Raw genomic sequence first — 26,654 nt, forward strand, 5'->3', positions numbered from 1 at the left:
TGAGAAAATAGAGGTAAAGTGACATACCAGAAAAATAAGTGCAGTAACAATTTGTTAATTATTAATTGTTGAATTATTTAACATTACTAATTAGTTCTTATAATTATCACAAAACATAAGCAGGAAGAACATTTCTCAGAAGAATCTCAGACCTAATTAAAGGTTATCGGCATAATTAAAGGATATATTTTAAAAGAATGTTTTATCTTTTATCTTTGAATTATTGTGATAATGAGAATATTAATGTGAAGATGTTAGAATATTAACACAATTTAAATTTAGTATCTCATAATTATGATGAAAAGATCTTGTAATTATGATGTTATCGTAGTTATAAATCGTTGTTATTCTTATATATTTTGTTCTTGATACTAAGTCCAAGTTACTATCTAGTGACATAAAATCTGATGATTTACTGTCTTTTACTGCTGAGTTACTGGAAAACATGACAATATTGGATAATTAAGACCTACTGAAGAATTATGACACATTTCTTATCTTATACTCATGGGTTCTTATCCCCTAATTAACACCTAGTATCACTAAAAGTACTAAAAATGCTGCTCAATCTGAATAATAATAATAAAAATCTTGTTTTCTACTGTCGCAAATAGGTTGGCAAACATGCAGCGTAAACAGTTTGATGTATTACAGGACTGCTGATTTTTTTTTTTATACTTTTTTATTTTCTTCTTCTTTCAGCTGCTCCCATTATTATTATTATTATTATTATTATTATTATTATTATTATTATTATTATTATTATTATTATTATTATTATTATTATTATTATTATTATTATTATTATTATTATAGCTGCTCCCATGATTGATCTGCCACAGCAGATCAATCGTTTCCATCTCACCCTGTCCTCTGTATCTTCCTCTGTCACACCAACCACCTGCATGTCCTCTCTCAGCACATCCATGAACCTCCTCTTTGGCCTCCCTCTTCTCCTCCTGCCTGGTGGCTCCATCCTCAGCATCCTTCTCCCTATATACCCTGGGTCCCTCCTCTGCACATGTCCAAACCATCTCAATCTCGCCTCTCTGACTTTGTCTCCAAACTGTCCCACCTGAGCTGTCCCTCTGATATGTTCATTCCTAATCCTGTGCATTCTCGTCTCTCCCAAAGAGAACTACAACATCTTGAGCTCTGCCTCCTGTCTTTTTGTTAGTGCCACTGTCTCTAAACCATACAACATAGCTGGTCTCACTGTTGTGTGTGTGGGCCGCCAGAAGAGGAGGTACTGCTGGCCCACCACCAGTGGGCGCCCTGCCTGAAGTGCGGGCTTCAGGCACGAGAGGGCGCTGCCGCCACGGACACAGCCGGGGGTGACAGCTGTCACTCATTATCTCTTGACAGCTGTCACCCATCTACTCAACATCATCTCACTCCATAAAAACCAGACGTCATCTCCACCTCATTGCCGAGATATCGTACTTCATTGGAGGTAATATCCTCAGCCGTTTGTGTTACGATATAATTTGTATATTGTGAGTGTTTGCAGGAGTACCGGTACCTCTGTCGGTGGAAGCTGAGAGAGCGCTGGAAGGCACTCTTTTCCCCTGAGGAATCACTGCGGTACTCTGCAAGTTTCTGAGTGAGAGGTGGAGGTGGCATTCCCACCGTTGTTGTTACTGGGTGTACACACACCTACACTTGACTGTCTTTGTTCTCGCCAGCAGTACCAGATCCGACAGTCGGGGACGGTGATCACCTGGGAATTCGGGACTTGGCGGCTCCAGTATTCACCAGGTTTGGTGGCGGCGGAAATCGTGTGGTTCCGGCTCTTCTCAGGACAGACGTCTTCTATCCTCGAGCCTGCCCACATGTCACCTTTGTGATTTGACTGTAATTATATTCTGAGATTGTCTGTATTTCGTTGTGCACATTTCACAACATTAAATTGTTACTTTTTGGCTCATCTATTGACCGTTCATTTGCGCCCCCTGTTGTGGGTCCGTGTCACTACACTTTCCCAACAGGATATCTCGGCCAGCGTCATGGACTCCGAGGGGCGTCACCCGGCTGTTGAACGACCAATGGGAGAGCAGGGAGCGCAGGCGTCTGCAGGAGGCGCGATTGGTGAGCTGCAGCACATTCTCACCGCCTTTACGGCTCGGTTGGATCAAATGACCGAGCAAAACATCCTCCTGAACCGCAGGGTGGAGGCTCTCTCCGCGCAGGTGGTGGCGAGCGCTCAGGGCGCTGCTGCAGCTCCTCCTCCTGCCGACCCTGTGCAGGATATGAACGTTCCAGTGGTGGTTCAAGAACCCCTCCCACCATCCCCTGAAGCATACATAAGCCCTCCTGAGCCGTACGGAGGTTGTGTGGAGACGTGCGCGGACTTTCTCATGCAGTGTTCGCTCGTCTTCGCACAACGTCCCGTCATGTACGCGTCAGATGCTAGTAAAATAGCTTATGTGATTGCTCTGCTTCGGGGTAAGGCATGCGCCTGGGCTACGGCGCTCTGGGAACGGAACTCACGGTTGTTATCAGCATTTTATTTTTACCACTGTTGTCGTGTGTTACCTGTGCTGCTCCACAGCCTGTCCAGTGGATTTTTATTTTATTTTTTAGCACTGTTGTCGTGCGTTATCTGTGCTGCTCCACAGCCTGTCTAGTGGATTTTTATTTTATTTTTGCACCATTGTCGTGCGTTCGCTGTTGCCGTGCGTTACTTGTGCTGCTTCATGGCCTGCCTGGTGCCTTAACTAAAGCACTCCTTCTGCTGAATCACCTCTAAATTATTTACACATTATTCACTTTGCGTGTTTTTAGGAATCCGCTAGGTTGCGTAGCTACTAGCTCTTAGCCGATTTAGCATGGCGGCTTCTCCTGTCTCTCCCGCACTTTTCTGCTCTGGTTGTGAAATGTTTAGTTGTTCCTCGGCCTCCTTTAGCAGTAACGGTACTTGTAATAAGTGCAGCTTATTCGTAGCTTTGGAGGCCAGGCTGGGCGAATTGGAGACTCGGCTCCGCACCGTGGAAAATTCTACAGCTAGCCAGGCCCCTGTAGTCGGTGCGGACCAAGGTGGCTTAGCCGCCGTTAGTTCCCCCCTGGCAGATCCCGGGCAGTCGGGAAAGCAGGCTGACTGGGTGACTGTGAGGAGGAAGCGTAGCCCTAAACAGAAGCCCCGTGTACACCGTCAACCCGTTCACATCTCTAACCGTTTTTCCCCACTCGACGATACACTCGCCGAGGATCAAACTCTGGTTATTGGCGACTCTGTTTTGAGAAATGTGAGGTTAGCGACACCAGCAACCATTGTCAGTTGTCTTCCGGGGGCCAGAGCAGGCGACATTGAAGGAAATTTGAAATTGCTGGCTAAGGCTAAGCGTAAATTTGGTAAGATTGTAATTCACGTCGGCAGTAATGACACTCGGTTACGCCAATCGGAGGTCACTAAAATTAACATTGAATCGGTGTGTAACTTTGCAAAAACAATGTCGGACTCTGTTGTTTCTCTGGGCCCCTCCCCAATCAGACCGGGAGTGACATGTTTAGCTGCATGTTCTCCTTGAATTGCTGGCTGTCTGAGTGGTGTCCAAAAAATGAGGTGGGCTTCATAGATAATTGGCAAAGCTTCTGGGGAAAACCTGGTCTTGTTAGGAGAGACGGCATCCATCCCACTTTGGATGGAGCAGCTCTCATTTCTAGAAATCTGGCCAATTTTCTTGGATCCTCCAAACTGTGACTGTCCAGCGTTGGGACCAGGAGGCAGAGCTGTGGTCTTATACACCTCTCTGCAGCTTCTCTCCCCCTGCCATCCCCTCATTACCCCATCCCCGTAGAGACGGTGCCTGCTCCCAGACCACCAATAACCAGCAAAAATCTATTTAAGCAAAAAAATTCAAAAAGAAAAAATAATATAGCACCTTCAACTGCACCACAGACTAAAACAGTTAAATGTGGTCTATTAAACATTAGGTCTCTCTCTTCTAAGTCCCTGTTGGTAAATGATATAATAATTGATCAACGTATTGATTTATTCTGCCTAACAGAAACCTGGTTACAGCAGGATGAATATGTTAGTTTAAATGAGTCAACACCCCCGAGTCACACTAACTGTCAGAATGCTCGTAGCACGGGCCGGGGCGGAGGATTAGCAGCAATCTTCCATTTCAGCTTATTAATTAATCAAAAACCCAGACAGAGCTTTAATTCATTTGAAAGCTTGTCTCTTAGTCTTGTCCATCCAAATTGGAAGTCCCAAAAACCAGTTTTATTTGTTATTATCTATCGTCCACCTGGTCGTTACTGTGAGTTTCTCTGTGAATTTTCAGACCTTCTGTCTGACTTAGTGCTTAGCTCAGATAAGATAATTATAGTGGGCGATTTTAACATCCACACAGATGCTGAGAATGACAGCCTCAACACTGCATTTAATCTATTATTAGACTCTATTGGCTTTGCACAAAAAGTAAATGAGTCCACCCACCACTTTAATCATATCTTAGATCTTGTTTTGACTTATGGTATGGAAATAGAAGACTTAACAGTATTCCCTGAAAACTCCCTTCTGTCTGATCATTTTTTAATAACATTTACATTTACTCTGATGGACTACCCAGCAGTGGGGAATAAGTTTCATTACACTAGAAGTCTTTCAGAAAGCGCTGTAACTAGGTTTAAGGATATGATTCCTTCTTTATGTTCTCTAATGCCATATACCAACACAGTGCAGAGTAGCTACGTAAACTCTGTAAGGGAGATAGAGTATCTTGTCAATAGTTTTACATCCTCATTGAAGACAACTTTGGATGCTGTAGCTCCTCTGAAAAAGAGAGCTTTAAATCAGAAGTGTCTGACTCCGTGGTATAACTCACAAACTCGTAGCTTAAAGCAGATAACCCGTAAGTTGGAGAGGAAATGGCGTCTCACTAATTTAGAAGATCTTCACTTAGCCTGGAAAAAGAGTTTGTTGCTCTATAAAAAAGCCCTCCGTAAAGCTAGGACATCTTTCTACTCATCACTAATTGAAGAAAATAAGAACAACCCCAGGTTTCTTTTCAGCACTGTAGCCAGGCTGACAAAGACTCAGAGCTCTATTGAGCTGAGTATTCCATTAACTTTAACTAGTAATGACTTCATGACTTTCTTTGCTAACAAAATTTTGACTATTAGAGAAAAAATTACTCATAACCATCCCAAAGATGTATCGTTATCTTTGGCTGCTTTCAGTGATGCCGGTATTTGGTTAGACTCTTTCTCTCCGATTGTTCTCTCTGAGTTATTTTCATTAGTTACTTCATCCAAACCATCAACATGTTTATTAGACCCCATTCCTGCCAGGCTGCTCAAGGAAGTCCTACCATTATTTAATGCTTCAATCTTAAATATGATCAACTTATCTTTGTTAGTTGGCTATGTACCAAAGGCTTTTAAGGTGGCAGTAATTAAACCATTACTTAAAAAGCCATCACTTGACCCAGCTATCTTAGCTAATTATAGGCCAATCTCCAACCTTCCTATTCTCTCAAAGATTCTTGAGAGGGTAGTTGTAAAACAGCTAACTGATCACCTGCAGAGGAATGGTCTATTTGAAGAGGTTCAGTCAGGTTTTAGAATTCATCATAGTACAGAAACAGCATTAGTGAAGGTTACAAATGATCTTCTTATGGCTTCGGACAGTGGACTTATCTCTGTGCTTGTTCTGTTGGACCTCAGTGCTGCTTTTGATACTGTTGACCATAAAATTTTATTACAGAGATTAGAGCATGTCATAGGTATTAAAGGCACTGCGCTGCGGTGGTTTGAATCATATTTGTCTAATAGATTACAGTTTGTTCATGTAAATGGGGAATCTTCTTCACAGACTAAAGTTAATTATGGAGTTCCACAAGGTTCTGTGCTAGGACCAATTTTATTCACTTTATACATGCTTCCCTTAGGCAGTATTATTAGACGGTATTGCTTAAATTTTCATTGTTACGCAGATGATACCCAGCTTTATCTATCCATGAAGCCAGAGGACACACACCAATTAGCTAAACTGCAGGATTGTCTTACAGACATAAAGACATGGATGACCTCTAATTTCCTGCTTTTAAACTCAGATAAAACTGAAGTTATTGTACTTGGCCCCACAAATCTTAGAAACATGGTGTCTAACCAGATCTTTACTCTAGATGGCATTTCCCTGACCTCTAGTGATACTGTGAGAAATCTTGGAGTCATTTTTGATCAGGATATGTCATTCAAAGCGCATATTAAACAAATATGTAGGACTGCCTTTTTGCATTTACGCAATATCTTTAAAATCAGAAAGGTCTTGTCTCAGAGTGATGCTGAAAAACTAATTCATGCATTTATTTCCTCTAGGCTGGACTATTGTAATTCATTATTATCAGGTTGTCCTAAAAGTTCCCTAAAAAGCCTTCAGTTAATTCAAAATGCTGCAGCTAGAGTACTGACGGGGACTAGCAGGAGAGAGCATATCTCACCCGTGTTGGCCTCTCTTCATTGGCTTCCTGTTAATTCTAGAATAGAATTTAAAATTCTTCTTCTTACTTATAAGGTTTTGAATAATCAGGTCCCATCTTATCTTAGGGACCTCGTAGTACCATATTACCCCATTAGAGCGCTTCGCTCTCAGACTGCAAGCTTACTTGTAGTTCCTAGGGTTTGTAAGAGTAGAATGGGAGGCAGAGCCTTCAGCTTTCAGGCTCCTCTCCTGTGGAACCAGCTCCCAATTCAGATCAGGGAGACAGATACCCTCTCTACTTTTAAGATTAGGCTTAAAACTTTCCTTTTCGCTAAGGCTTATAGTTAGGGCTGGATCAGGTGACCCTGGACTATCCCTTGGTTATGCTGCTTTAGACGTAGACTGTGGGGGGGTTCCCATGGTGCACTGTTTCTTTCTCTTTTTGCTCTGTATGCATCACTCCGCATTTAATCATTAGTGATCGATCTCTGCCCCCCTCCACAGCATGTCTTTTTCCTGGATATTTCCCTCAGCCCCAACCAGTCTCAGCAGAAGACTGCCCCTCCCTGAGCCTGGTTCTGCTGGAGGTTTCTTCCTGTTAAAAGGGAGTTTTTCCTTCCCACTGTAGCCAAGTGCTTGCTCACAGGGGGTCGTTTTGACTGTTGGGGTTTTTCATAATTATTGTATGGCCTTGCCTTACAATATAAAGCGCCTTGGGGCAACTGTTTGTTGTGATTTGGCGCTATATAAAAAAAAAGTTGATTGATTGAGTTGATTGATACACTGGGTTTGTGGGGGAGTTCAACAATGCTGCTGTCAATGCGACAGGGGCGCCGGTGTGCAGCCGAATATGCAGTCGACTTCCGCATCGCGGCTGCGAGGTCCGGCTGGAATAACGTTGCGCTCCGCGCCGCCTTCATAAACGGACTGTCGTTGGTCCTGAAGGAGCATCTGGTAGCTAAGGAGGAACCGCGGGATTTAGATGGGCTTATCGATCTCGTTATACGGTTAGACAATCGGTTGGAGGAACGCCGTCGGGAGCGAGGCGAAGGACGTGGCCAGATACGCGCCGTCCCTCTCCCTTCCGGGTTCGAAAAGGGGCCGCCCTCCCCACGCTCCACAGCCGCAGCGCTCTGTGGGGCAACAGCTCCCCCTGCTGACGTTGTTAGGGAAACGCACAGGGCCAAAATGAGGAGGCTGATCCGCGGGGAGTGTTTTCTCTGCAGCTCAAAGGAGCACACACAGAAAAACCGCCCAAAACGGCCACAACAACAACCGCCCTCAGAGACTGGGCTAAGGGGGGGTCAAAACATTCACGTGAGACACACACAGATTGCCACACGACTCCCAGTTACAATCCTGAGCGGGGATTTAACCCTTCAAGCCCCAGCACTGGTGGACACGGGGTCAGAAGGGAATTTGCTAGACAGCAGATGGGCAAGGGAGGTAGGGCTCCCTCTGGTGGCGCTTCCTTCGCCATTGCAGGTGCGGGCACTAGATGGCACCCTCCTCCCTTTAATCACACACAAGACACAACCAGTAACTCTGGTGGTGTCTGGAAACCATCGGGAGGAGATTGAGTTTTTTGTAACTCCTTCTACCTCCCGTGTGATTTTGGGCTTCCCATGGATGTTGAAGCACAATCCCCGGATTGATTGGCCATCTGGGGTGGTGGTTCAGTGGAGCGAAACCTGCCATCAGGTGTGTTTAGGATCCTCGGTTCCTCCTGGTTTACAGGCTAAGGAGGAGGTCAAAGTCCCTCCCAATCTGACGGCAGTGCCGGTTGGGTACCACGATCTTGCTGACGTCTTCAGCAAGGATCTGGCACTCACCCTTCCCCCGCACCGTCCGTACGATTGTGCCATTGATTTGGTTCCAGGCGCTGAGTTCCCGTCCAGCAGGCTGTACAACCTCTCACGACCTGAGCGCGAATCAATGGAGACCTACATCCGGGACTCATTAGCTGCCGGGCTGATCCGGAACTCCACCTCCCCGATGGGGGCAGGTTTCTTTTTTGTGGGCAAGAAAGATGGCGGACTCCGTCCGTGCATTGATTACAGGGGGCTGAATGAGATTACGGTTCGCAACCGATACCCGTTGCCATTGTTGGATTCCGTGTTCACCCCCCTGCATGGAGCCAAAATCTTTACTAAGCTGGATCTTAGAAATGCATATCACCTGGTTCGGATCCGGAAGGGAGACGAATGGAAGATGGCATTTAACACCCCGTTAGGTCACTTTGAGTACCTGGTCATGCCGTTTGGCCTCACCAACGCCCCCGCGACGTTCCAAGCCTTGGTTAACGACGTCTTGCGGGACTTCCTGCACCGATTCGTCTTCGTATATCTGGACGATATTCTCATCTTTTCTCCGGATCCTGAGACCCATGTCCAGCATGTACGTCAGGTCCTGCAGCGGTTATTAGAGAACCAACTGTTTGTGCGGTTATTAGAGAACCAACTGTTTGTGAAGGAGCGAGAAGTGCGAGTTTCACCACACGTCTTTGTCCTTCCTGGGGTTTATCATCTCCTCTAACTCCGTCGCCCCTGATCCGGCCAAGGTTGCGGCGGTGAGAGATTGGCCCCAACCAACAAGCCGTAGGAAGCTGCAACAGTTCCTCGGCTTCGCTAATTTCTATAGGAGGTTCATTAAGGGCTACAGTCAGGTAGTTAGCCCCCTGACAGCCCTGACCTCTCCAAAAGTCCCCTTCACCTGGTCGGATCGGTGCAAAGCCGCATTCAAGGAGTTGAAACGACGGTTCTCTACTGCGCCAGTTTTGGTGCAGCCCGACCCTAGCCGCCAGTTCGTGGTTGAAGTGGACGCCTCTGACTCAGGGATAGGAGCCGTGCTATCCCAGAGCGGAGAGACCGATAAGGTTCTTCACCCGTGTGCCTACTTTTCACGCAGGTTGACCCCGGCTGAACGGAAGTATGACGTCGGCAATCGGGAACTTCTGGCAGTGAAAGAGGCCCTTGAGGAGTGGAGACATCTGTTGGAGGGAGCGTCTGTGCCGTTCACGGTTTTCACTGACCATCGGAACCTGGAGTATATCAGGACCGCCAAGCGGCTGAACCCCAGGCAAGCCCGCTGGTCACTGTTCTTCGGGTGTTTTGACTTCCGGATCACCTATCGCCCCGGGACCAAGAACCAGAGGTCGGATACCTTGTCCCGGGTACACGAAGAGGAGGTAAAGACTGCACTGTCGGATCCACCGGAGCCCATCTTGCCTGAGTCCACTATCGTGGCCACCCTCACCTGGGACGTGGAGAAGATCGTCCGGGAGGCCCTGGCATGGAGCCCAGACCCAGGAACAGGTCCGAAGAACCGGTTGTACATCCCACCAGAGGCCAGAGCTGCAGTCTTGGACTTCTGTCACGGTTCCAAGCTCTCCTGTCATCCAGGGGTGTGAAGGACCGTGGCAGTTGTCCGGCAGCGCTTCTGGTGGGCGTCTATGGAGGCCGACGTCCGGGAGTACATCCAGGCCTGCACCACCTGTGCCAGGGGCAAGGCAGACCATAAAAGGTCCCAAGGATTTCTCCAGCCATTACCTGTGCCTCATCGCCCCTGGTCCCACATCGGCCTGGATTTCGTCACGGGCCTCCCGCCGTCCCAGGGCAACACCACCATCTTCACGATAGTGGACCGATTCTCCAAGGCGGCCCACTTCGTGGCCCTCCCGAAGCTCCCAACAGCCCAGGAGACAGCAGACCTCCTGGTCCACCATGTCGTCCGTCTGCATGGGATACCCACCGACATCGTCTCAGATCGTGGTCCCCAGTTCTCCTCACACGTCTGGAGGAGCTTCTGCCGGGAACTGGGGGCTACTGTGAGCCTCTCGTCTGGGTATCATCCGCAGACCAATGGACAGGCAGAACGGGCCAATCAGGAATTGGAGCAAGCTCTACGCTGTGTGACGTCCGCACACCCAACAGCCTGGAGTAAACATCTGGCCTGGATCGAGTATGCGCATAACAGCCAGGTGTCCTCTGCCACCGGCCTCTCCCCATTTGAGGTGTGTTTGGGGTATCAGCCCCCGTTGTTTCCCGTGGTGGAGGGAGAGGTCGGTGTGCCCTCGGTCCAGGCCCACCTGCGGAAGTGCCGTCGGGTGTGGCGCTCCGCCCGTTCTGCCTTGTTGAAGGCCCGGACGAGGGCGAAGACCCATGCAGACTGCCAGCGATCCCCGGCCCCTGCTTACCAGCCCGGGCAGGAGGTGTGGCTTTCCACAAAGGACATCCCCCTCCAGGTGGACTCCCCGAAACTTCAGGACAGATATATCGGACCATTCAAGATCCTCAAAGTCCTCAGTCCTGCCGCAGTGAAGCTCCAACTCCCGGCTTCACTGCGGATCCATCCGGTTTTTCACGTGTCACGAATCAAGCCTCACCACACCTCACCCCTCTGTGCTCCCGGACCGGCGCGGCCTCCTGCTCGGATCATCTACGGGGAGCCGGCTTGGATGGTGCGCCGGCTCCTGGACGTCTGTGATGCTGGCCCACCACCAGTGGGCGCCCTGCCTGAAGTGCGGGCTTCAGGCACGAGAGGGCGCTGCTGCCACGGACACAACCAGGGGTGACAGCTGTCACTCATTATCTCTTGACAGCTGTCACCCATCTACTCAACATCATCTCACTCCATAAAAACCAGACATCATCTCCACCTCGTTGCCGAGATATCGTACTTCATTGGAGGTAATATCCTCAGCCGTTTGTGTTACGATATAATTTGTATATTGTGAGTGTTTGCAGGAGTACCGGTACCTCTGTCGGTGGAAGCTGAGAGAGCGCTGGAAGGCACTCTTTTCCCCTGAGGAATCACTGCGGTACTCTGCAAGTTTCTGAGTGAGAGGTGGAGGTGGCATTCCCACCGTTGTTGTTACTGGGTGTGCACACACCTACACTTGACTGTCTTTGTTCTCGCCAGCAGTACCAGATCCGACAGTCGGGGACGGTGATCACCTGGGAATTCGGGACTTGGCGGCTCCAGTATTCACCAGGTTCGGTGGCGGCGGAAATCGTGTTGTTCCGGCTCTTCTCAGGACAGACGTCTTCTATCCTCGAGCCTGCCCACATGTCACCTTTGTGATTTGACTGTAATTATATTCTGAGATTGTCTGTATTTCGTTGTGCACATTTCACAACATTAAATTGTTACTTTTTGGCTCATCTATTGACCGTTCATTTGCGCCCCCTGTTGTGGGTCCGTGTCACTACACTTTCCCAACACACACTACTGTTTTGTAAACTTTCCCCTTCACTCTTGCTGATATTCTTCGGTCACAATCACTCCTGCCACCTTTCTCCACCCACTCCACCCTGCCTGCACTCTCTTCTTCACCTCTCTACCACACTCTCCATTACTTTGAACAGTTGACCCCAGATATTTAAACTCATCTACTTTCACCACTTCTACTCCTTGTAACTGCACTATTCCACTGGGCTCCCTCTCATTCACACACATGTACTCAGTCTTGCTTCTACTGACTTTCATTCCCCTTCTCTCCAAAGCATATCTCCACTTCTCCAGACTAGACTCAACCTGCTCTCTACTCTCACTACAGATCACAATGTCATCTGCCAACATCATAGTCCATGGAGACTCCTGTCTGATCTCATCTGTCAACCTGTCCAACAAGAAAGGACTCAGAGCAGTCTATCATTCCTACTGTGCATCTCACCGCTGTCAGACTATTCTTGTACATGTCCTGCACTACCCTCACATACTTCTCTGCCACTCAGACTTCCTTATACAAGACCACAACTCTTCTCCTGGCACCATATCATAAGCTTTCTCTAAATCTACAGTCACACAGTGTAACTCTTTCTGGCCTTCTCCATACTAAACATTACATCTGTTGTGCATTTTCTTGGTGTGAAACCATATTGCTGCTCACAGATCTTCACCTGTTTTCTAAGCCTAGCTTCTACTACTCTTTCCCATAACGTCATGCTGTGGCTGATCAACTTTATGCCTCTGTAGTTACTGCAACTCTGTCAATCACCCTTGTTCTTCAAAATAGAAACTACCACACTTCGTCTGCACTCCTCAGGCATCCTCTCACATTCCAAGATTTTATTAAACAATCTTGTTTGATACTCCACTGCCATCTCTCCTAGATATTTCCAAGCCTCCACTTGCCACTACGTTTTTCATGTCTTTGACTATCCCAAAACTTTTTCGCCAATCTCTTTCTCCTCATGCTTTCCTGGACATCTTCTTTTCATCACCAAGTCTCCTTGTCTTCCTTCCGCTGTCCAGGTGTCACACCCAGTACTGTCCTAGCTGTGTCCCTCACCACAGCTGCAGTACTTTTCCAGCTGTCCAAAACTGCTTCCCTTCCATCCAGTGCCCTTCTCACCTGCTCACTGAATTTCACACAACAGTCTTCATCCCATTTTTTTATTTTTCTTATCACTCGATTAACAGTTATTTGTCCTCCAATCCAGGTGGTGGCGCGCTTAACAAACCAACGTTAGTAGAGGAAGCGGAGGAGGCGGATTGTTAGCGTAGTTTAACTTAGCTTGTGACAGCTGCGTTAATTATATTCTTTGACGTTTAACTCAGCAAATAACTGATTATTTATCACACATACTTTCATTTGTAGTGATCAGAATTTTGTCGCAGAATGAAAGGTTTATACTGTCGAGCCGGATTGAGCGACGCAGAGCTCAAATTTATTATTCAGGACGCGGTGAGTTTGTTTAAATTAAAAAAATGTTTTTAATAATTTTTCCTCAAACATAGAAAAAAAAAGTTCACAGTTTAATCCACAGCTGTCAGAGATTTCAGTCACAAACTTTCAGTTGAATAAGTCCTTAAATTATAACAATATGATTTTTTTTTAATATCTAAATTATTTTTAGAGCCTCAGTGACTCAACATAATAATAATAATATTCATAATAATAAGTAAACACCTTGAGTAATCTAAACAATTATAATTAATCGGGATAATACCTTATTTGTTTAGCATTCAATACATTTCGAAGTGATGTACATCAAGTTAAAACATTTCAAAGTTGAAACATCCATCAGTAAAGATCTGTAGTGTAGATTTAAAAGATTCAGCAGAGCTTTTTAAAATTCTTTAACTTATTTGACATTTTAAAACATAAAAGCAGACAGTGACATTTATTTAAAAACAAAAACAATGAATTACTGGACCATGAAACAAAATGCTGGAGATAACACAAAAATGTCAAACACCTTATTTACATTGTGGTTGTCAAAGCTCCGATTTCTTTCATCCACCAGCAGATTAATAATCATAATAATAAAAGTCAGACCAACGTGAAATATTAAAAAAGTTCCATCAATTTATAGCTGGTTCCAACCTCATGGTTTTATTTTATTTTATTTTTCCACTTGCTTCACACAGTTATAGCTGCTTTTAAAATGTTCTCAACCTTCAATATGCATAAAGCTGCTGTAGAAAGTTGTTTTGTTTTGTATTGTATTTGTTCTGGTTTTTATAGCTCAAAATAAGATGTAAACTGCATTTAAATGTGAGCATAAATGATGTTTCAAAAACAACAGTTCATGTCCTTTTGATTATGACTATTGTTTGGTTAAAAGCTGCTGATTTGTAACTTTATATGTGACAATAATACTAATTATACGCTGTTGTCCTAAAATAATGGAATGAGTCCAGATGTTATTTGAGGAACTGTTGTGTGTTTTCCTGCAGACTCTGTCAGATGTGTTGGACAGCCATCAGGTCAGAGTTCAGGTCAAGGCTTGTGGACTCAGCCCGGTTGACCTCAAGGTAACCACGCGTTCCGAAGGATCACATGTGACTGAGGTTCTGAGCCCATCGGTGCAGCGTAATGACCCGTGCACCTGCTCACTCAGTGTGTTTCTACTTTCACTGGAAAGTTTGCAGAAATTGTCTTTTCCTGAGCAGTAACCGTGGCAGCAGATAAATGGAATTTTCATCAGAAGGCTTGTTGCCCGGAAGAATGCACGGTACTAAGGAGGCATGTAGATCTATGTCAACCATAGTGCACGATTAACTGGATTAAACCTTTTCAATATCAGATGGAATATTTATCACTTGTTGTCCTGTTAGTTGGCCACAAGTATGTGAATGCATAATTAATTAATCCTAATCTGGTTATAACTGGTTTTAAAATGTTCTACAGCAGCAAAAACCTGGTTGAAATCATTTAAAGGGACTTAATGCGTTTAAAACCAGATATTAATTGTTGTATGAACTGGTTTAAATGGCTGAAGAACAAATGTAAGCTGCCTTAAACTGTTTGGATTTGAGAATCGGGTTTGAACTGAATGTTTGACTACTGGCGTAATAACAGTAATAATAATAATCATCATCATCATCATTTAATGTTTTAATAGTTATTAATACAATATTAATAATAATGATGATAGTAATAATAATAGTTATTATTGACATTATTTGTATTGTTATCGTAATTATTATTGTCAAAAACTCAGTTAATATATTAATAATAATAATAATTGTTATTATTAATAATATTATTATTGTTATAACTATTCTTATTATTATTTTTATTATCGTTGGCACACATTCACGCATAAGGGAGTGGGAGGTTGTTGTTGTTTTTTTAATTATAATAATAATAGTCATTTTTATGAATAGTTACTCATATGTTACTAACAACAATAATAATTATTGTTATTAAAATGATTATTTTTATTGTTCTTATTGTTTTAATAATAAGAGTTATTACTATTAATATCATGTTAGTAGCAGGGGTGGTGGCCAAGTGGTTAATGCGCTTGGTTTCAGTGCAGAAGGTTCCGGGTTCAAATCCCACCCCTGTCACATTTCTCTATGTAATGTGGAGTTGCGTCAGGAAGGGCATCCGGCGTAAAACCTGTGCCAATTCAGCATGCAAATCCACCTTGGATTTGCTGTGGCGACCCCAAGTGCAAACAAGGGAGCAGCCAAAGGGACTTACTTTTACTATTAATATCATGTTGCATTTTGTACAGTAACTGATTAATACTAAAAACATTTGACATGAGTTGGTTATGAAAGTGACCAGTATTTGCAGGCCGAATGTCCTGCTAAATGAAGTGACATTGAACTGAGTTACTCGTCGATTGGTTGTCACATTTACTGTTGACCTGCTTGCCGCCATACCCGTGAACCTTCATATATTTAAATGATGTGTTTGGTTATATTGTCTTCTGACTGTAGTGATTTTGTGGTCTCCAGTTCCTAGGTGACCTGGGTATCCAGAACGATGTAATACCTGTGGGCAGAGACGTGGCTGGGGTCGTGCTACAAGGTCACACTCACATGATGTTCCAAATGAAATTTAAATCTACCCATTTCCTTATTTGAATGGGCTATATTTGTTTCTCCAGTGGGTCCCAAAGTCTCGTTTTTCCAGCCCGGGGATGAAGTTGTAGGTAAGAAACCTTTGAAGATGCACATGAACCTGATCCATGTCCAAACCCAGAGCAGGTCATTGGATGCAAACAGTGTGCACGTGATGCCGGTGTAGTTTGTGTGTTTTCAGGTCCCTTCATTATTTCAGGTATTCTTCCTGTGGACACTCCCTGTTCTGGACTCTGCAGCGTTATCGACATGGATGAACACTGTTTAGGTAACGTGCACAAAGTGCAAAAATTTAACATGTCACATCTGTCGAGGAAGGTCTCAGCCATCCAGGAAAAGACTCCTAGAAGTAGACTCCACAGAAACCGGACTTGTTGGTCTTCAAGACTGCGTTGCCCCTCATCGAAGTGGCTTTTATACATTTTTTTAATTTTTTGTTAGTCCTGTCGACCTTTGTCCAAAGGATCCGTGTGCTTCGTGTGGTCCGATGAGTTTCGAGAAAACCGTTTGGTGAGGTTTTTTTGAAATTTTGTACAGATGATCCTTTGGGGCCTGTCTGCTGAGGGTAAAATGGACTTTCTGATAAATCACTATGAACCCTGAAGAAGAGCAAAAACAAACTTTTTTGTGCTGTTCTTGCATAAAATTTGTTAGTAATTTTTTCCCCTACTTTTGCATTAAGATTCTTTGGGAGGCAAGAAAAAGTCATTATGCTTGAATTATTGAATTATTATTATATGAATCAGTGCCAAACTACACAAAGATTTTCATTGACCTTGAATCTTTCTAAAATTCCGCCACAGCTCCCCAGAATGGTGAAATAAATAAAAATTAATTGCTGTCTGCTAATTTTCTTAAAAACTACTCAGTGAATTTTTTGTGAAATTTTGAACAGACATTTTTTGGGTGATTATCGGGCCATTGTAAGTTGGACTTTCCAATTGAAGGGTGACCGAGTTCAGGCAAATACATACAGATGACTTAATTATTTCCACTTTTGCCATATTTGATCAAAATTCCTCTTTTATTGTCCAAAAAACTTCAGGGTCTCTTGATCCCACCCCACCTTAAAAAAATGGAGAAGCCACTTGGATGAGTGTCAAACCATTTTGAAGACCTAAAAGAAGTCCAGCTCCTGTTGAGGAAACTTAATTGCAAAGCTGCTGCTGTCATTTGTCAGTTAAAAAAAAGGTCAATTTGAGAACAGGAACTATTAATTTTGAGTTTAAAACCATAAAATCTTCTTTAATATAAATGTGTGTGTGTTTGTTTGTTTGTTTGTTTTCTTGTCATGCAGTTCAGAAAGCGGAGAAGCTCAGTTGGGTGTGTGTTGCGGGGGCGTTGCGTGACGGCGTGTGTGCTTACACGGCGCTGCACACGCTCGCTCACATGGCGGCCGGACACACGCTCCTGGTCCTGGATGGAGCTAGCGTACGTAAGAACCAGGTCCCAGGGACCTGACCTGATTTGAGTTCTGCTTCAGGTTTGCCTCTTTCCTCCCTGCAGCCCTTCGGTCTGATGTGCATCCAGCTGGCCTGTTACCATGGAGTCAAGGTTCTGACCACGTCACACTCTCCACAGGATCACACCTTCCTGGAGCAGCTTCGACCGACTGTTGGTCAGTAAAACCGCCGTCTTGTTACCTGTTACTTAAAGCTAAGAGAGAACTCATTCAAGTGTGTCCCTCTGCTGCCACTCTGACCTGGCAGCACCGTTATTACCACAGCACAGCTAGCGGGCTCGACGTCACTCTGTGCAGGGAGTCAGTCCGTCAGTGAGCTAGCTAGTCAGTCACTCAGTCAGTCAATGAATCAGTCACTTTGTAAAAATATTTTGTATTTTGAGCTCAATAACTTCTTTTCTAATTGCTCAGTTGGCACCAAACTTGGTATGTGTGTTAGGCAGAGTGACCCCAAGAAGCTTGTTGATGCTGGGGTCAAAAGGTCAAGGTCACTGGAGCGTACTTTGTAAAGATCTTGTGAGCACAATAATGGCTTTTTTCACTGCTTGATTGTCACCAAATGTGGTATGTGTGTTTGGCGCGGTGACCCAGAGAAGCCTATTAATGTTGGGGTCAAAGGTTATGGTCATTGGTGCATGCTTTGTAAATATCTTGCAAGCACATTATCTTGTTTCCTACTTGTCTGTCTGGTTGTCAGCAATTGTTTTATGTGTGTTTGGCATATTGACCCCAAAAAGCCTGTTGATTTTTGTGTTAAAAAGTCAAAGGTCACAGTGCCTGAACTGTCCTTTGTGAAAGCCTTCAGCAAGTGTCTCTTATCAATGGTAAGCTTATCAATGTTTTCCCAGGGCGCCGTGGGTTAGTGCAACAGCAGATGACTGTAGATTTCAGCTTGTACCACTTCCTCTGTCATAATCCATTAATTTCTATGAAAATAGGTTATTTTAGCTAACATCCTATATTCACATAACATTGTTTGCAAAGTGATGAATTATTTTTCTCCTCACTGTTTGAATCCACAACAGAAATTCTTTTGATTTTTTTGTTTTGTTTTGTTTTGTTTGTTTGTTTTTAATGTCCACTTTGTGAGACACCCATAGAGGACGTATTAGAATCACTTGTGTCCATCTGTCTTCTTAGCCACAGCTAGCACTCAGAAACAGCTCTGATCATTTTCTTCATTTTTGGTAGGTTGTTGGATAATGTTTCACTTTATGATGATGTTTTATGCTATGAAATATAATTTGACCAATTACTGCCTCCTATTGATGGCATGAGGTAGTAGTAGGAAGGAAGTTCTCTATTCTCACGGTCGGAGCTACATCATTTTGGCAACATGGCCAATCCGAAGGCGAGAATTCCTATTTCTGTGACTAGCCGCTCAGTGAAAAAAAAAGCTCAGTCTGTATGCTTTTCTATTGAAATCAGCTGTTTGTTTTTTTTTTTTTTGTCTCTAACTTGCTTCTAACGGCCTGCTGACAGCTCTCACTGCCTGGAACGGTGAGATTTATACACCAAGATGACCTGAAATGAACCATTGTACATTAAATTGACTTTATTGACGAGTCTGACCCGTTTGAAAAGTGACCACATTACATGTATTTGTATTGAATTTGGCGATGTTTTCACAGAGAAAACCCGCCCCTCGAGGTTAAATGCCCAGATGACTGATCTTGAGAATTGGCCCTGAGGACCACTGAAGGAGGGCAGTTATTATGTACAGCTGTGTCCACCACCACCTTATGGCACCTTCTTGTAATTATGTCAGAAACATTTAGACCTCTGCTTTGATTTTTTTTTTTTTTTCTTTTCTATTTTTTTTCTTTTTTTTAATTTAAATATTAAGCTTATTTTTAATTTGTGTGACCTGTTTGAGGCTAGCAGGATGTGAAAATTGCAGCTGGGTCTCAGTGCTCCCTCCAGTCAGTAAATTACTGTAATATCCAGAGTACAAGTCTTGTGTTTTTTTTTTAATTAGTTTGACTTCTGCTCCAGTGCGACTTACTGTATATACCTCAAGTGTTTTCCTCTTTGCAGTGCTAGTTGTTTGAGGTTCAATCTGAGCCGCCCTGTTTCGCTCTCCTCCTCTTTTCTGCTTTACGTTCATAGTTGTTTGAGGTTCAATCTGAGCCGCCCTGTTTCGCTCTCCTCCTCTTTTCTGATTTACGTTCATAGTTGTTTGAGGTTCAATCTGAGCTGCCCTGTTTCGCTCTCCTCCTCTTTTCTGCTTTACGTTCATAGTTGTTTGAGGTTCAATCTGAGCCGCCCTGTTTCGCTCTCCTCCTCTTTTCTGATTTACGTTCATCGTTGTTTGAGGTTCAATCTGAGCTGCCCTGTTTCGCTCTCCTCCTCTTTTCTGATTTACGTTCATCGTTGTTTGAGGTTCAATCTGAGCCGCCCTGTTTCGCTCTCCTCCTCTTTTCTGATTTACGTTCATCGTTGTTTGAGGTTCAATCTGAGCTGCCCTGTTTCGCTCTCCTCCTCTTTTCTGCTTTACGTTCATCTTCTGTATTTTCTCCTTTTGGCTCCGCCCCTTCACGTCCTCATCAGGTGTTCAGGATCCACTCATAGGTGAGATTTTTTTTTTCTTCTCGCTCTCTAACTTGTGTGTGCAGGAAACAGCTGTTCTGTCCTGGTGTGAATTTCAGTAGAAGTCTGGTTGCTTGTTAGTTTATTTGCTCACAATAAGTCCGTTTAAGTCGCCAGTTTCCCATAATTCCTGAACTAGTGCATGTGGTGGCCTGGAGCAGGGTGTGTCTGTGGAAGAAGTTTGTCTCAGTCCTCAATGTGCCCCGCCCACTTTGGAACTGTCCAATCACATTTGGGCAGATGCCAAAGCTTGTTTTTTACGTTCTGTCATTTCTTTGTAACAACGTGAACGATACCTGAATCTAAAAACAGAGCCTTTCTTCACTTTTCCACTTTGTTGATCTGAAACAGTTGATGTGACGTCTGTGTGTATGAAGCCAGGGTGATTCCGGTCTACAGCGCACCATTGGACCTTCTACCGGCAGTTCTGGAGGAGACAGGAGGACTCGGTGTGGATATAGTCATCGACTCTGGAGGTAAAACCAGAGCGTTGTTCTTGCTGTCACACAAAACACGTTCCATCTGTTTCACCATCAACAGAGTCACTTTTTTTGTGTTACAGTGCGTCTGCAAGAAGAGGGCGAGCCAGAGGAGAGGAAGCTCCTCCCACACAAGCATGACATTATCAGCGTGCTGGGTGTGGGTGCTCATTGGGTCACGTCCCACCAAGACCTGCAGGTCAGTGTGTAAATCTAAACCAGCTTCACCTGGTTTATTCATAACTGACTTCTCTCTCTCTTTCTCTCTCTGTCATTTTTTTTTTGTTGTTGTTGTTGTTGCTAAAGTTGGATCCTCCAGATTGCAGGATGCTGTTTTTAAAATCCGCCACTGTGTCGTTCCTCAACGCTGAAATTTGGCTGACGTCTTCAGCCCAGAAGGGAAGATACCTGCGTATCCTTCACACAAGATTTTTAACCAGATTCAAAACCAATCCAGGAACAGCCAGCCTGAATGTAATGTGTATGAAAATACCACCCCTAGTGGTTGTTTGGTGAAGCAGTCAGGCTTGATGACTTGTGTTTTTCACAACTGTAAATTGTGCTTGTCAGGAGAAATTCTGTCCTTCTGGCAAACATTTGTATCTTAAAACTCAAGAATTGTAAACCTCTCAAAATCAAAATTTTTATACATTAATACTTGGAGGTCATAGCTCTGCTTGCCAAAAAATCATTAATTTCTGACAATTATCAATGCCTTTCTTACTGAATATTGGTTTTCAAGTAGGAAATGTACCAGACGCCCTGAAATACTCACATCGCCCACTAGATGGTGACAGAAGCTGCTTAAATGTGCAGCAAGGTCTCGACTGTTTATTGATTTGAGAAGTTAAGTTTTGGGGAAAATAAGATGGGCTGACAGCCAAAAATCAACTTACAGTTGTGTCCCTGAACATTTGGGAAACTTAGTTATTTACTGTCAGGTTTATTTTCAAACATAATCTACACACATGCACACAACAATTCAGCATGTTGAGTCACAAACTGGAGATAGAAAGTGTGCGTGAGGCCAGGGTTACAGGCAGACGCACACCGTGTTGCAGCGCGTGTGTGTGTGCAGTAACTGGGACCCGATTGTTCAATAATTCTGCAGTGCGACCAGTGTTGTATTTCCTGTATTATGTAATGATACATATTGCATGTTATTACAGGCAAATGGCGACACTTCATATTTGCACTTTACACACATGAAATGACACACCTATATGTCCACCTGACGTCCAGAAAACAGAGACAAATCTTTCCATTGTTGAACCCTGAATGCACCACACCTCGTAAACATACAGTGAAGAAATTCCTGACTCTGGGGAAAAGCTGCTCTGTTGTGCTGTTCCACATGCACGTATCTCTGAGTTCTTTGCTCAGTTTAGCACACAGCATGGTGGGCAAACGGTGTAACGCTGCGTTCACATGACTGCAGAAAAACCATCATTATAGCCGAGTACTTGTCGTCTGGAACGGCAGACTGTTGATGTCAACATGAGAGGCGCCTTTTGTCAGTGTTAATGACACAAACTATAATCTGCTGAATTGAAAGATGCAGTTTGCGTGTTGTGTGGTATTATATTATCTCATGGTCGCTTATAAAGTTAACTTTTTGTGAGGTTACAGATTAATTTGTCTGTAATCTCACACAGATTATTTATGTTTACCTGATTAAAACAAAACCCCCGAAACATTCAGAGACACCTCGAAACATTATTTATTATGCACATTAATGCATTTTATGATATTTCTGTCTATAATTAAAAGTAATAATGAACACGATGTTGTAAATGGGGTAATATAGTGCAGTTTTAAGAAGGATTTCGTCATTTTTGTTTTGTGTCCGACCGCGAGGTGGCAGCACTCTTATCTGATGAGATGTTCAGAATGAGTAATGTTTCTGAGATGTCGCCATAAATCCTTCTTAAAACTACACCATATTACCACGTTTAAAACATCGTCTACATTCTTACTTTAAATTATAGGTAGAAATATCATAAAATGCATTAATCTGCATGATAAGTAAAATGTTTCTGGGATGTTTCTGAATGTTTTAGGATCTACTGATTCTCTGCTGTTAAATAACCTCTCGCTGGTTGATAAAATCCAGTTTGTGGTTGTTGTAGCGGAAGGCGGTACAAGTTAAAATTTTGTAACTTCTGATGGTTAGGGCGTTACTGTTGCTGTGCTCACAGCCAGAGTTAGCGGGACTGTACATCAACCTTGAACTGAAAACTGAATGTCTGGTTTACCATCTGCTGCGTCCTACCGACGTGTGAACGCAGCATCATGTGGACGCTGTTCTTCATTTCTAATACAGTCGGCTGCTGTGTTAACGTTGAGATGTTTATAATCCGGCAGTACTGTGTCGTATTATTGTGTGGAGTACAGACGGCTAAAGTGGAGTTCATAAAATTCCTTTGTGGTGAGCCTTTACAGCTGGATGTCAGATATTCTGAGGGACATTGTGGAGAAGATGTCATCTGGAGTTCTTCGGTAACGTAACCTCACGCACAAACGTACGACAGATTATTGTGATTTATCGCCGCATTCTTCATTGTACGTTGGTTGATTTTGTGGTACACACAAAAAAAACTAAATTCTTTCGCTATTATGAGCTCATTGTTTATTAATTCATTCTTAAATTTTCTGACATTTATCCAGGTCCGAGTTGCAGTGGCAGTAGACCGAGCAAATCAGCCCTCACTTCCTTATCCTCAGCCAAGTCCTCAAAAGAATAATTAAAAAAAAAAACGATTTTCAGCATCTGAGGACACACAGATCTGTAGTCTGTCTGCATGTTCAAAATACTCAGATTCAGAGCAAAATGTGACTTAATACACCAGATTATCTTGTCTGATCTCAGGCTAAACAGCGCCCCCTTTTGCTCATTACACACAAGATGAGACTAAAATCATCATACTGTAGTTTTTGTTTAGAGAAAACAAAGCGTGCACTCTCCTTATTCCCAAAGCAGAGCAGGTGGCTGAACGCCTCTTCAGACAGGCACAAACATGTGTCCCATCCCACTGACTTTGGATTTTATTTTTTATCTGGTCTGTGATGTACACGTGACACACTAGGTGATCCAAAGATGCACTGTTATACAAATGCATGTGGAAATGCAAATGTGTTTCCATTAGAGCCCGACCGATATGGATTTTTTTGAGGCCGATGCCGATAACGATATTTGGATGAAAAAAATGCCGATAATCGATAAATTGCTGATTTGCCGATAGCCGATAAGCCGATTTTTTTTTTTTTTTTAAATGGATAAAATGTTCTTTTTTGGACCCTTAACAAAAAAAGGTATGAGCCAAAAGCTGAAGCTTTGTCCTCATATTGGTTAACTTTATAACAGAGAAGAATTTTCAAGTTCAAAAAATGCAATAAAGAATTAAACCTTTGTGAAATTAGCAAATACATATCCTTAAAAAGAGTTGTGAAATACATCTGATCTTGTACCTCTTGTTGTTGCAACTTAGATATATGTTCAGGATAAGGATATAGATCCATATAAATTTACTTGTATGCTTTTGTCAGCTGATCAGTGCAGTGTGACGGCAAACTACGGGGGCCGGTGATGAACACATTTAAGCAGGGGTGTAAGCAGCTCTCAGTTGAATGGAGTCAGAGCTCCATCTATTGGACAAATGGTGCAAGCACATTTTACATTGACGCAAACATTATTTCAGTAACTGTTCTGTTTATGAGAAATTATTGGCATTCTGTCGGCAAAATTTCGGCCAATAGTGAGAACTTTGAAAAGGGCTTATATCGGCCGATAATATTGATATTACCGATATTATTATTATTGCACAGGTGCATGTCTTCACATGAGATTAATACAACATAAGGTAACTTCAGCAAACATTTTACAGAAAGTAAAAGAGTTAATGGTGTGGATGTGTGCCGTCGCTTAGAACTCACTAAAATGTTGCATTCATACGAGACTGAAAACTGAAGCACTCTGGTAACTGTGACTTCACTTCACGTCCATGTATAATACTTGTCCCGCCTGATGGAATCATCAGTCAGTCGTGCTGCATGCATAGTGAGATTTTTATGGAGGCAGCAGATGATAAGGAAGAAATTTTGTGAGATTGCTTGCTGACCGTGATTTACGCTCATCAGTAAGATGAGAAACCAGACGTATTTTTAAGGCAAATGTTCTTTGAATTGAAGAGTTGGTTATCCAAGTAGTAATACTAGTATAAGTTATAGTGGTTGAATTGAGCAGTTGCGACATTGGTACTTCGGTGTTATAAACACGCTGCATGGCCACGGCCAAAGCCCAGATGCTAGTAAACAAAAAACAACTAGCCTTTGGGAGCGTAACACACATGGGTGCGGCGTGCAAGTTTGGCTTAAATGTTTGATAGGATATTTTCACGAGCGGGACAGGTGCAGTTCCTTCACCTTCTGTCTGATCGGGGCTTTGAACTCACGACCCTCTGGCCACTGGCTGTCCAGATGTTTTTAAGTGTAACATATTTGTATCTTCAATCTGTCTTTGCAGGCCACAGCCTGAGGAGGCGGTGCCTCTTTATGAAGCTACGGTTGCCATGGAGACCATCCAGCGTCAGCAGAAGAGGAAGACCGTTGTTCAGCTTTGAGGTATATCTAGATGTAAATTCACCCACAATGCACTAGGTTCACCTCCATCTGTTTAATGTCAATAAGTCAAAACTGTTTTCTGACAGGGTTGCATCATGCATTGTGGTCAGCCTGCGGAAATGGCACAGACCAGCTGTCGGTTAATGACATTACATGAGGAAATGGACATTCTCATTGGTGTCTCCTGTGATGTCATCACATCAGGGAGCCGTGACCTCATCGTCAAGCTCCCGACGAAAAGTAATATTGTAAATATGATGTTCCAACTTAAACATAAGACATTAAAGTTGATGCAACACCAAAATTGCTCTTGCTTACATTTTGAACATAGCAGGTGAGCAAAACAGTTAGCATGTAGCTACCGACGATGAAAGCTAAACTAACAGTTATCTGGCACAATTTCACCCCCCCCCACCACCAAAAACAGAAACAAACAAACAAATAAATACAATTTCATGTTTTGAAGAAGAGCAGTGGAATCATACTGAAAACATTCTAGGTGCAAAATGTTCCAAGTACAGTAAGTATCAACTTCTTGTTTTGTGCATAAAACCTGTTTCCAAGTTTGATGACACCTATAACAAATACATCCTGCTGCCTGTAGCAGAACATCATGGAGCAAGAATATCCATCCATCCATTTTCTCTACCCGCTTACTCCAATTAAGGGTCATAAGGGGGTGGAGCCTATCCCAGCAGTCACAGGTTGTGAGACGAGTTCACCCTGGACAGGACGCCATTCTGTCACAGGGACACGTACAGACAAACAAACACATTCACATCTGCAGACAATTATAAAGTTTCCAATCCACCTAACCTGCATGTCTTTGGATGTGGGAGGAAGCCGGAGCACCCGGAGGGAACCCACACAAACATAGAAAGGCAACAGGTGGGAAGCGATACCATAACCTTGCTGTGAGGCCCGTAGAGCAAGCACACAGGCGACACTGGTAAGGAAAAACTCACTCTGATGATATTGAGGAAGAAACCTCAAGCAGACCAGACTCAGAGGGGTGACCCACTGCTTAGGCCATTCTAGAAGTTACAAGGTTTTTGCAGTTTTACAAAACAAGAAACAGAAAACACAATATCAAATCAACATAACAAAAGATGTATTTGATGTCCATGCAGGCATTTATTCCACAGGCAGGGGTCATCAGTGGGCCTGTTCCCATGGCAGAGTCTATTCCAAACACAGACTGCAGTGTGCTGCATCAGCTTCAGACCTGGCATCCTGTGTTCAGTCACGCACCCTGCGGTCTATAGCCATCAATCCTGCAATCCTATGCGACATTATCTACCTAAGGTATAATTCATCAGCATTAACAGGGAGGCAGAGAAAATATGAAAGTGATGGCATGCCGCTAGCCCTAAGCTCCACTAACAGACCCAGACTTCAGAGCTGAGGCCAAGACCTGTTCCATTACTAATAAAATGATTTTAAAAGGATAGGAAGCATAGTTCCATACAATGCTAGTATGCTAGCCACACAAGAGGGAGAATAAGCTCGTCTTAAGTCTGGATTTGAAAGTTACCACAGAATCTGACTGTTTAATTGCTGCAGGAAGATCATTCCACAAAACGGGCAGGATAAGAGAAGGCTCTGTGACCTTTTACTGCTTACAGTTGATTTAACACCATGATAGTTGATTTAACACTGGTTGAAGTTGATACAACACATAGACAGTTGATTTAATGCTATGTAGAGTTGATTTAACGCAAGATAGTTGATTTTCCACTCCAGCAGAGTC

General features: G+C 43.6%; 1 protein-coding gene across 2 annotated transcripts; it reads left to right on the forward strand.

Moving 5' to 3' along the window:
* The first annotated feature begins 12,915 nt into the window (after positions 1 to 12,915).
* On the forward strand, positions 12,916 to 25,620 carry cryzl1 (crystallin, zeta (quinone reductase)-like 1). Of its 2 annotated transcripts, XM_034185319.1 has the most exons (14): positions 12,916 to 13,118; positions 14,114 to 14,191; positions 15,629 to 15,701; positions 15,781 to 15,825; positions 15,954 to 16,022; positions 17,052 to 17,185; positions 17,261 to 17,372; positions 19,767 to 19,787; positions 20,183 to 20,281; positions 20,368 to 20,483; positions 20,591 to 20,696; positions 22,738 to 22,783; positions 24,807 to 24,904; positions 24,991 to 25,620. In XM_034185319.1, the coding sequence occupies exons 1-13, from the start codon at positions 13,053 to 13,055 to the stop codon at positions 24,901 to 24,903; spliced, it is 1,062 nt and encodes a 353-aa protein (XP_034041210.1). In that variant the 5' UTR covers positions 12,916 to 13,052; the 3' UTR covers position 24,904; positions 24,991 to 25,620. The 2 variants fall into 2 exon arrangements, with proteins under 2 accessions (XP_034041210.1, XP_034041211.1); XM_034185320.1 differs by lacking the exon at positions 19,767 to 19,787.
* Positions 25,621 to 26,654: the final 1,034 nt, after the last annotated feature.

The sequence above is a fragment of the Thalassophryne amazonica genome, chromosome 13, assembly GCF_902500255.1.
Source record: "Thalassophryne amazonica chromosome 13, fThaAma1.1, whole genome shotgun sequence".
NCBI classification, from domain to species: Eukaryota; Metazoa; Chordata; class Actinopteri; order Batrachoidiformes; family Batrachoididae; genus Thalassophryne; species Thalassophryne amazonica.

Coding starts and splice junctions, on each gene's coding strand:
- cryzl1 (XM_034185319.1), top strand. CDS start 13,053: ATGAAAGGTTTATACTGTCGAGCCGGATTGAGCGACGCAGAGCTCAAA. Junction 15,702..15,780: donor GGCTGGGGTCGTGCTACAAG/GTCACACTCACA, acceptor TTGTTTCTCCAG/TGGGTCCCAAAGTCTCGTTT. Junction 22,784..24,806: donor ATGTCATCTGGAGTTCTTCG/GTAACGTAACCT, acceptor CTGTCTTTGCAG/GCCACAGCCTGAGGAGGCGG.